This window comes from Cajanus cajan, chromosome 9 (genome assembly GCF_000230855.2).
Source record: "Cajanus cajan strain Asha chromosome 9, NIPB_CcT2T_4, whole genome shotgun sequence".
Taxonomy (NCBI): Eukaryota; Viridiplantae; Streptophyta; class Magnoliopsida; order Fabales; family Fabaceae; genus Cajanus; species Cajanus cajan.
This window is the reverse complement of record NC_138525.1, coordinates 51,300,293-51,312,728: the sequence shown is the minus strand read 5'-3', so window position 1 is coordinate 51,312,728 and position 12,436 is coordinate 51,300,293. Positions and strand designations below refer to the sequence as shown.

Genomic DNA, 12,436 nt, shown 5'->3' with positions numbered 1-12,436 from the left:
TTTAATTAGTATGACTTATATGAATTTCACTCAATTGGAAAAAATTCATTGGAAAGAGAGTATTAGTTTTTCTTTAACATAGAGAGTATTAGATGACCACTCATTATATCGTTAATATTTAATTTTAATTTTATTTTTTAAAGATTAAAAGTTCATATTAATTGCAACCGTCATTCATATTACCATTGTGTAATTTAATAATATTATTTCAGTACCAATTACATGTCAAGTGCATTAATGTTTCTCCACGATTTAACTGCAGCTAAATTAAATGTCTTCTTACGTTAAACTTAAAAAAATACAGTGAAAACGTTAATTAGTATGAGAATTAATAACTGAAGGGTGCTCGTTTTCTCGGTTTATAGATAATCATCAAACAATTAAATTAAGTTTTTATTTCTCCAGAGAAGATAATTAACATATGTAGACGTTAAGACTACATGTAACCTATAAATATAGCATTATTATTCCAACCATTTGAAAGCCATGATCAAAGCTTCTTAGTTGACAACAATCCAAAGCTTAAATTTATATTTGATCATCAAACTATGGCCGCATTCAACAATTTTTCTCTAATAGTTGTATGTTTCATGGTTAGTTCTTCATTGATCGTGAAAACCGGGCTTTCACGTGATATTCCAGAACCATCAAATGCACCAGAACCATCCTCATCATATTTAACCAATTGTGCAAGCTTGTTGGGTCCAAGTTGTGGTAAAGAGGTATTCTCAGCTATAGTTTTTGGTAACGAAACAGTTAGTGGTGAATGTTGTAACACACTTGTGAGTGATGTGGGAAAAGAATGCCATGATGAAATGACAAAATATATTTTGACATTGAAGAAGTCCCCCAAAAATATTGAACATCAGATCTTGAAGAGAAGCGAGATAATTTGGAATGATTGTGTTTTACGGGACTACCCTGCACTTGAACCAATTGGTGAACTCAATGAGGAGAATTTATACTAAAGACATTGTAAATTTAATACAATATTTCAATTAATAATATGTAGGCTTATTGAATAACCCTCTATTTTCATCGATTGCAAAGGATTTTTCTCCTTTAGTATGCCTAAATTATTTTTGCGTATTCGATGATGAAAATAGTGATTAATATATGTTAAAAATTATGAGAGTATCTAAAGTGAATGTTTCTTTCACATTATATTTTATTTCATACTTAAGATTATGATACAAATTGTGGTGTAAGATTTTTATTTCACAACATCTGTTGAGTACTTCGTCACCAATACTTTGGTTCCACCACTAACATATATATTGCGTACGCCAACTTCTTTTCATTATAACACCTCAACACATAAAATCTTTTTCATTTTATAACTTCAGGTCAACTACCTCTAAATATGCATCTTTCCTATTTAGGGTAACACTTTCAATACTCCGCCAAATCTCAACCCTCTTGTGACCCAATCGGTCTTGTTGCCTCAATTACAATTGATTTGTTCGCCTCCACTTCAGTAAAGTGCACATTTTGTTGTTGCATAGTCATGATCATCATCTCTATGACATGGACTATTTGATTATATTGCGGTATAATCATCTTCTACAAAGATCAATTAACCATTCAATGTAATGCCTAGTCGTGTGAATATTAATTCTAATATTATGCGTATATAATAATTATCTACATTATATCATTAATATTATTATACATAAAACAAAAGAAAATTTTATAAACTTGCTTACATATAACACTTTATATTTACATCACATATTAAATAAAAATATTTACAATAATGCACATACTTATAAACTACTTATTTCTTACACTACTTTTATAATGTTTATATATCTAGTTGATACAAGTTCACAATAGGATTGACATGGTTTGTTGGAGGTAGGAAAAAGGTGACCACTATCGGTCCATCAATAACGGTAGGAATTTCTTGAGTAGAAGAAAACATAAAAGTTGATAGTGCTAATCCTTTAAAAGTGACCGAGTTGGCAATGACATCTACAGACCAAGTGGTTTTTTGGAAATACCGCAGAGATGATGGAAGTGAAAGATCCTGGAAGTGTTGGTAGGTCCATCTATTTTTATTTATTTTTATAAATTAATTACATATATTACACAAGAAACATAAGGAGTGAGAACAATTTTCAAATAAATATTTATAATCACATAACATGCGTAGCAATAGTTAATACTAGAAAATATATACATAAAAATTTGAATTACACTTGCAGTGACTAGTCAGGATAAATGAGCATTATCATAATATCAACTAACAAAAGGATTTTTCACCTTAAGTCCTTACTCATTTAAATCTCCAAGGTTAAACTTCCAACTAAAAATTAATTCAAACTTTCATTCTTATGACTATAGAATAATATTTATCTTTATAAATACATGAATAAATAAAAACAAGACGAGTCAAAGATATTTTGACTAAACTATATTATAGTTAATCATAAAAATAATTATGCTAAATAAATTTGAATATTTATCATTAAAATAATGTTTATGTAAATATAATATATTAAAAGTACCAATCATGTAAATGACAATAATTATCATTATAAAATAATTAAAAAATATAAACTATGAATACCTTATTAATTATTATGAGTAAAAATTATCATAGATTAAACAAATAAATGAGATTAGAGACACTTCACTAAATAAATACATACCAAATATAACATAATTAAATAAACATAGTAGCATATAAAATTTTAAAAAGATAAAGTTCTCCTCCCCGTTACCTTAGATTGTAGACTTATCAAGAGTTAGTTGCGTAAAAATTTTACTATCCTCTTTCTTTTTTTCTCTTTTCTCTTCGTTCTCTCTTTTCTTCCTTCTCTCTTTTTCTCCTTCCGTAAACTTGTGTTCTCAAATTTCTTTATTGTATGTAAAGCCTATTTATAGTGTGAAGAGTAATGATTACCTTGGTTAGCATGTTATGACAATTTTCCCATTTGGTTTGGATTGATTTCCTCATTACATGCTTAGTTCCTTATAGATAGGGGTTAATAAATGTAAGATAAGAGAGGATAATGCAGCAGAGATTTTCTGCTGCAGATTTCTTTTTAAATCTTTTTAAAAATTTTTTTCTTTAATTCATAATATATTTATATGTATTTAAATATAATTACTTACATTAAAAAAAAAAAAAAATATATATATATATATATATATATAATGATTAAAATATTATTATTCTAAAAATTTGAATCATAACTATTTCTAAAAAAATAATAAAACAACCAATTTTATTTATTTTAAATAAGGTAACTAAAAATTAAAAGAAATATTATTTTAAGAATATATATAAGATAAAATTGAGAATGTTGTATCACAAATTTAGAATATTACAATTCTCCCCTACTTACAGAAATTTTGTCCTCGAAATTTTTATTGCTTAAAAAATAAATAAGGATAATTTTCCCTAATTTTTTCTTCCAGTTCCCAAGTAGCATCTCTAGTGTCTTCATTCTAAATGACCTTTACCAATGAAATTTGTTTGCCTCTCAACTGCTTGATTCTCCTGTCTGCGATATGTACAGGCATTGTCTCATATGTAAGGTTATCCTTTAATTGTACCGTATCAGACATAATTACATGAGAAGGATCATAAATATATTTTCTTAACTGAGACACATGAAAGATATTGTGTAGATTAGAATTAAAAGGAGGTAAAGAAATTTGGTAAGCAACATGACCTTTTTTTATGAGAATTTGATAAGGACTAATAAATCGAGGTGTGAGTTTCTTTGATTTCATTACCCTATCAATACCAGCTGTCGGTGTAACTTTCAAAAATACATGATCACCTTCCTGAAATTCAAGAGGTCGTCTTCTTTTATCAGCATAACTTTTCTGTTTGTTTTGTGTCGTTCTCAATTTTTCCTGAATCATTTTGATTCTCTCTGTGGTTTGTTGCACCAATTCAGGACCCGAGATTAAATTTTCTCCTGTTTCAAACCAACACAAAGGAGTTCTGCACTTTCTCCCATATAGAGCTTCATAGGGTGCCATACCTATGCTAGAACGGAAACTGTTGTTATAAGTGAGTTCAATCAGAGGAAAATATTGATCCCAACTACCAGAATTCTCTAGCACACAAGCTCTGAATAATTCTTCTAGGGATTGTATGGTCCTCTCTGATTGTCCATTTATTTGAGGATGATATGCAGAGCTAAGGCGAAGCTTAGTTCCCAATGCTTGATGTAAACTTCCCCAAAATTTAGAAGTAAACCTAGGATCTCTATCAGATATTATGCTAGATGGTACACTGTGCAATCATACAATCTCCCTTATGTACCTTTTAGTCAATTTTTCTAGTGAATACCTAATGTTAATGGGTAAGAAGTGAGAAGATTTTGTTAGTCTATCTATGATAACCCATATGGAATCAAACTTATGGATTGTTCGTGGTAAACCAACTACAAAATCCATTTCTATACTATCCCATTTCCATTTAGGTATATCTAAGGGTTGTAACATTCCTGCTGGTTTTTGGTGTTCTATCTTGACCTTCTGACAAATTAAGCATGTAGCTACATATTGTGCTACCTCCTTTTTCATTTTAGGCCACCAAAACATTCTCTTGAGATCTTGATACATTTTTGTTGCCCCAGGGTGTATGCTCTACTTGCTCTTATGTGCCTCACCTAAAATTATTTTCTTAATTTCAGAATCATTAGGCACACATATCCTATCATTAAATCTCAAAAATCCTTTTTGATCTATATTAAACTTTTCACCACCCTTTTGTCCTAACAATTTTTTTTTCTTTTGAATGAATTCATCAACTACCTGAGCCTCACAAATTTGTCCATGTAAGTCACTAGTAATTTGCACTGCATGCAACTGTATTCTATCTTGACTTACTACAGTTGACAAACTCATATATCTAAATTTTTCTATCAAATTCATCTCATGAATCATCAATGAAGAAATATGTAAAGATTTTCTACTCAATGCGTCAGCCACAACATTGGCTTTTCCTGGATGATAATGTAATTCAAAATCATAATCTTTCAAAAATTTCATCCACCTTCTTTGTCTTAGATTCAGTTCCCTTTGATCAAACAAATATTTTAAACTCTTATGATCACTAAAAACATCAAACTTACCACCATACACATAATATCTCCATATCTTGAGTGCAAAAACAATGGTAGCTAGTTCTAGATCATGGGTTGGGTAATTCTTTTCATTAACTCTCAAATGTCTAGGAGCATATGCTACTACCCTTCTATCTTGCATAAGAACACACCCTAATCCCATTTTTGAGGTATCACAAAATATGACAAATTGTCCATTATGATTGGGTAAGGCTAAGACTGGTGCAGTGGTTAATCTTTTCTTAAGCTCTTGAAAACTATTCTCACATTTTTCTGTCCACTCAAAGGGTTGCCCTTTCTTAGTGAGTTGAGTTAAAGGCATGGCTATTTTAGAAAATCCCTCAATGAATCTCCTATAATATCTTGCCAAACCTAAAAAACTACGGATTTCTGTCATCGTCTTTGGAGGTTCCCATAACATAACTGCTTCTACTTTAGACGGATCCACAGACACTCCGTCTTTGGAAATCACATGTCCTAAAAACTTAACCTCCTGTAACCAAAATTCACACTTAGAAAATTTAGCATACAATTGTTTATCTTTCAGGATTTGAAGAACAGTTTGAAGGTGTTATTCATGCTCCTCGTGAGTTCGAGAATATATGAGGATATCATCTATAAAGACCACCACGAAATGGTCTAAATACGGACGAAAAATCCTATTCATATAGTCCATGAACACTACAGGTGCATTGATTACTCCAAAAGGCATCACTTGATATTCATAATGACCATTTCTTGTTCTAAATGCAGTTTTCTGTATGTCTTCTGATTTCACGTTGATTTGATGGTATCCTGATCTTAAATCTATCTTAGAAAACACAGTGCCTCCTCTCAATTGATCCATCAAATCATCTATCTTAGGAAGAGGGTATTTTTTCTTTATGGTAAAATTATTCAATTGTCGATAGTTTACACACAGCCTAAAGCTTCTATCTTTCTTTTTAACTAACAAAATAGGAGCCCTCCAAGGTGATACACTAAGGCGTATAAATTGTTTTTCAAGCAACTCTTTTAATTGTTTCTTCAACTCAGCTAATTCAGAAGGTGACATCCTATAAGGTGCCATTGAAATTGGTCCAGTTCCAGGCATTAAATTAATTAAAAATTCAATCTCTCTATCAGGTGGCAAACCATGAATATTATTAAGAAAAACTTCAGGAAAATTTTGAACAACAACTATGTTTTTCAAGTTGACTTCCTCTTTAGCTTCCATAGAGGATAAGATTAGATATCCTTGAACTTTACCCCATGAAAACTTGCTTATTGGTTTGGATAATGAAATCGATAGTTCCTTAGAATTAGAAAACATTACAGACTTTTCTACACAATTGAGAAGGACATGGTTGGAAGATAACCAGTCCATACCTAAAATCACATCTAATTGTGATAAAGGTAGACAGATCAAATTTACAAGAAATTTTCTATCATTAATGAAAAGAGGACAATCTAAACAAACTTTATTGCAATTACAGATTTATTTGTAGGGGTTGAAACAATTAGATTAGTCTCTAAAGAAGAAACTGGAAATTAGAGGTGTTGAATGCAATCATTGGAGATAAAAGAATGAGTTGCGCCTGAATCATACAGTACATTTAAAGTTTTGCCTTTAATGAAACATTTACCTTGTATTAGATCATTGTTTTGAGCAGCTTCTGTTCCGGTCATGGTATAAACTCTCCCAGTTGTATCTATTTTTATTTATTTTTATAAACTAATTACGTATATTACACAAGAAACATAAGGAGTGAGAACAATTTTCAAATAAATATTTATAATCACATAACATGCGTAACAATAGTTAATACTAGAAAATATATATATAAAAATTTAAATTACACTTGAAGTGACTAGTCAGGATAAATGAGCATTATCATAATATCAACCAACAAAAAGATTTTTCACCTTAACTCCTTACTCATTTAAATCCCCAAGGTTAAACCTCCAACTACAAATTAATTCAAACTTTCATTCTTGTGGCCATAGAATAATATTTATCTTTATAAATACATGAAGAAATAACAACAAGACGAGTCAAAGATATTTTGACTAAAAATAATTTGAATAATTATCATTAAAATAATGTTTACGTAAATATAATATATTAAGAGTACCAATCATGTAAATGACAATAATAATCATTATAAAATAATTAAACAACATAAACTATGAACACCTTATTAATTATTATGAGTAAAAATTATCATAGATTAAGCAAATAAATGAGGTTAGAGACACCTCACTAAATAAATACACACCAAATATAACATAACTAAATAAACATAGTAGCATATAAAATTTTAAAAAGATAAAGTTCTCATCTCCCTTACCATAGATTGTAGACTTATCAAGAGTTAGTTGCGTAAAAAATTTACTATCCTCTTTCTTCTCACTTCTCTCTTTTTCTCTTTTTCTCTCTTTTCTTCCTTCTCTCTTTTTCTCCTTCTGTAAACTTGTGTTCTCATTTTTTTTTACTGCATGTAAAGCCTATTTATAGTGTGATGAGTAATGATTACCTTGGTTAGCATGTTATGGAAATTTTCCCATTTGGTTTGGATTGAATTGCTCATTACATGCTTAGTTCCTTATAGATAGGGGTTAATAAATGTAAGATAAGAGAGGATAATGTAGTAGAGATTTTCTATTGTAGATTTTTTTAAATTTTTTTTAAATTTTAATTTTTTTTCTTTAATTCATAATATATTTATATGTATTTAAATATAATTACTTACATTAAAATTTTTATATATTTATTTATATATATATAATGATTAAAATATTATTATTCTAAAAATTTGAATCATAATTATTTCTAAAAAAAAAATAATAAAACAACCAATTTTATTTATTTTAAATAAGGTAACTAAAAATTAAAAGAAATATTATTTTAAGAATATATATAAGATAAAATTGAGAATGTTGTATCGTAAATTTAGAATATTACATTCAGTAACATTGTATAACAACTACTCAACAACTATTCAACACATATTACAACACAACAGAAACCTAATAGAATCACTGAAAGATATTACAACGTTCATAACACATACATGCAGAATAACAAGATCTATTTGCATATAAATTATATTAAGTTTGTGATGAAAACTTTTAAACATATCTGCTAGCGAGTTGTTGAATCATAAAATTTCTTCTTATCAATGAGAAGAGTACTCTAAGTGTGTCCTCTATCAGACTATTAACTTCTATTCAATAATGTGAAGATGTTACGTGTATCCACACTCATACCAACCTCTATTTTTCAAACTCTTTGAAAAAGTGAAATAAAAAATAAAATACTTAAGAATTATATGTGAAAAAAGAGGTAGAAGAGATAGTAGAAAAAACATCTACTTTCTCTGTAATAGAAAGTCATACTTATAGCACAATAAAGATCTTCATTTCCTAAAATTAGGAAACTAGTAACATATTTTATTTTGTTTTTTCAAATAAAAACAATATTTAATATGTATCTTTAAGAGATTGCATCCTTTTTATAAAGATTTATATTTTATTTTTTTTTCAAATAAAAATAATATAAAATATGTATTTTTAAGGATTTTCATCTCCTCTTATTTATCAGTATAAACATCACTGATCAAGTCTAATACTTTAATCATATATTCTCTATCAACTACATTCTCTAATTTGAAATTCAAAAACATTTCAATTTTTTTTTACACTATGTATACTCTAAGTGCTAGCAAAGAATATAATAATATTTCACTTTAAATTATTTAATTTGATCAAATTAAATACTCTTATTTAATCATCAAATGTTAAAATAATTCCTTTAATAGAGATTTGAACACTCGTTTGTGTGACCTTGTAAGTTCAATACTAAGCTGATAATAAATTAATCAAATTAATATATTAATCAAGGTAGACATCTAGCAATACTCCTTAACATCCAGATAATATGAAGTAATATTTTACTTTCAAGAACTTTGAAAAACATATAATATTTTTCTTCCATCGTTACAACTCTTAGTTAACTCTAGAGTATGGTATTATCGTCAAACTCCATTAAGTTAACCTGTCATGACTGACTTAAGAAATTCATTTCTTCTTTTAATCAATTTTCTTGGTCAGGATATTATTTTATTAATAGAGTTCAAACTCATTACCAAGAGTTGATGGATTCCTTCTTGATTTATCATTAATTCTACAAGCATTTGATCATATCAAATATTCATTCAACTAGTACCCTAAGACATTTGGTGTCTGAAATTAAAATATAATAAATTACTTGTTAATCACTATGATAATCTCAAGTCAAAGAAAAACATTTAGTGTCTTCTTGAGAAATTTTTATTGATGAATTAAGGTATTGTAAACTATTAGAAATTCTCAATTGAGTCAATTCAAATGATCATACTCACATATGCATCATCTATATATGTAATTAATAAATGAGATCTATTAATCTTTATCCTATAAAACATTCACATATATATTGATCTATCCGGATTTATTGACCAAGCCTACAATGCCACATATATGTTTAATTTATTTGATTATCTTCTTTTCTTTTACAACTAGAAGAAACATGTAAAATTGAATTATGATTTACATCAGGTAAGACATATATGTCGTGTTGGAGATAAGCATTCACAAATGTAACAGCCCAAAATCGCTGGGCCAGAGGCCCAATCGATTGCCCGGAACGGGCCGTTTCAAAAGTGAAACGGGCCGTTCCGGAAGGAGAAAAATGCCCAAAATTGGAGAAGCAGAACGGGTCATTCTGGTTTGGAAAACGGGCCGTTCTGGTTGGAGAACGGGCCGTTCTGCTGGGATTGAGAACGGGCCATTCTGGTTTTGGAACAGGCCGTTCTAGTTGAGAATTTCGCATAGTTACGAGGGGTCCAGAATGGCCGTTCCACTTTTGGAACGGGCCATTCCGGTAGGTGAGCCTGAAATCCTATAAATAGCGCCCCTCACCTGTCATTTTAACACATCTCTCATTCTCTCTTCCTATTATCTTCTGTTCACTCTTCTTTTCGTCTTCTTCTCTCTGAAGACCAAGGGGCACTTAGAGGAGGAGACCAAGAGATCCCTGTTTTAGTTCAACTGCTGTTTATCCAGGTACGGGGGAAAATGGAATTATTTGTATGCAAAGTTACATGAGGGAATTGGGTAGAAGAGGATTATGAATAATTTTATAATTATTTATGTTTGGAGAATTATTAGTCTTATGTGATTCTGTATGTATTTAGGACTATGAATATATGATTAATTTGTAAAAATGATGCTTTGGGAGAGAGAACGAAATTATAGAAAAGTGCCTGTAGGTTAGGTTTTGGAAAAATTGAATTATTTCTGTTTGAGGAATTGATGATCCCATTAGATTCTGTATGTGTTGAGGATTAGAAATATATATTTAATTTGTAAGAATGATGATCTGAGAGGGAGAACGAAACTGTAGAAAAGTGCTTGTGAGCTAGGTTTTGGAACAATTGGGGGTTTTACCGTTATGTTGAAATTATATTAAATTGGTAATTCCGTTGATTATTATATTAATTTATGAATGTTATTGTTATATTACTTGTTAAAAATTGATAATCTAGATGTGAGTTGCTTGAGGGGTGTGTAAACCCTTATTTTGTTAGACTTATCTATTGTGTATATGGAATTGTGCATGTGATATGAAATTGAGCTATGAAATGAGATGTTGTATGGATGTGATTATGATTGTGATTGTGGTGCCTCACATCAATGACCAGGGATGGCACGGTCCCTGGGTAAGTGATGCTACAGGGAGGGCATGACCCTGACATGGTGTGGGATGAGTAAGACGATTAACACGTATCACTTATGTCAAATATGGCAGCCTGGCATAGGGTTAATTGCAAGAGATTTTGTGGGTTGTGATGTGATTGTGGTTCCTCACATCAATGACTAGGGATGGCACGACCCCTGGGTAAGTGATGCTACAGGGAGGGCGTGACCCTAGCATGGTGTGGGATGAGTGAGGCAATTAACCCGTATCACTTATGTCAGTTGTGGCGTGGCCTTGGCATAGTGTTAATTGTAAGATTTATGTGGATTGTGATGAATTGATTGTGATGTGATTGTGATGTGATTGTGATGTGATTGTGGTTCCTCGCACTAATGACCAGGGATGATACGAACCTTGGGTAAGTGATGCCAGAAGGACGAGCGTACCCCTGGCATGGTGTGGGATGTGTGAGGTAATTAATACTTATGTCGGGGGTGGCACGACCTTGGGCAAGAGTTGCTATAGGCGTGACCTTGGCATAGGGTTGATTGCAATATTTGTGATGATTGTGGTGATTGCGAATTGTGACGTGATGATGCTGCACGATTGATAAAGTTATGATACATTGAAATGTTTATGAATATTTCGTTGAGTATCGAGTTATAATGAGATGATATGTTGTGTGTTTGTATGTACTTTACATATAGATGTTTTCTTTTCTCACCGTACAATTTTGTGGATGTTTTAGGTGAGGAAGATCCGGCTGCGAGTGACATCTAGAATGCCAACAGTTAAATTAGGGGTATGCTCTGATATTGTGACATCGGGGCAGAGGACTCTTAGAACAGAATTTTTATATGGATTTGGAATTGTAAATATCATTTTGAAAACAATTTGTAAACTCTTGTGTTTCATTTTTTAAATCTTTATTATTATGGTTATTGAAGAATGATTTTTGAAGTTTCTCATGTGAACCCTTTTACTTTTTTTTTGAAAACATTTATTTGTAAAGTTACAGTATATGTGTTGGGGTAGTAAGGGTGTCACATTTAGTGGTATCAGAGCAGGTCGATCCAATCGGCCGTGAGTTATGAGTCTACTATGCTTGTTTGGTAGATGAATTATGAAATGAATTGTGGAACTGATTGATGTGCTAATGATTAACGACTATGTTTGTTGTTTATTTAATTGTGTGTACTCTGACAATGTTTTGCTTTATGATGAAGATAATGATAATGATGATGATGTTTCCCTTGCGTTGTTAGTGTTGTGCTTGCACTTATATTGTTTTCTCATAGTTTGGCTAAAAGACATGATATAGCTTAGTTGACGCTATTCATGATTGCTTATTTGTTTTGATACTTCTTACTTACGTAAGAAGTAGTGGTTGAGTGGTATCGTTCGTGTTGCGAGCATATGTGCCAGTAGTAGTAGACAAAACCTTGATAATCAACTAGAAAATATTAGGACCTTAGATTTGGGTGAGACATTGATTTGTCGAGAGTTTACGGTTAATGGAATTTCTAGAATCTATAGTGGTAGCGATTGAATCCAAGGAGGTTGTATCTGAGAATTTGAGTTTTGATATTTAATGAGAGGTTGGAACGTTGGAAATTTCCTTAAGTAT

The 12,436-nt window shown here is 30.6% G+C and overlaps 1 protein-coding gene across 1 annotated transcript; it reads left to right on the top strand.

Annotated features, from left to right (window-relative positions):
- The first annotated feature begins 548 nt into the window (after positions 1-548).
- LOC145952159 (protein DOWN-REGULATED IN DIF1 11-like) lies at positions 549-968 on the top strand. Its single transcript, XM_083064383.1, has one exon. The coding sequence runs from the start codon at positions 549-551 to the stop codon at positions 966-968; it is 420 nt and encodes a 139-aa protein (XP_082920509.1).
- The last annotated feature ends 11,468 nt before the right edge of the window (positions 969-12,436 follow it).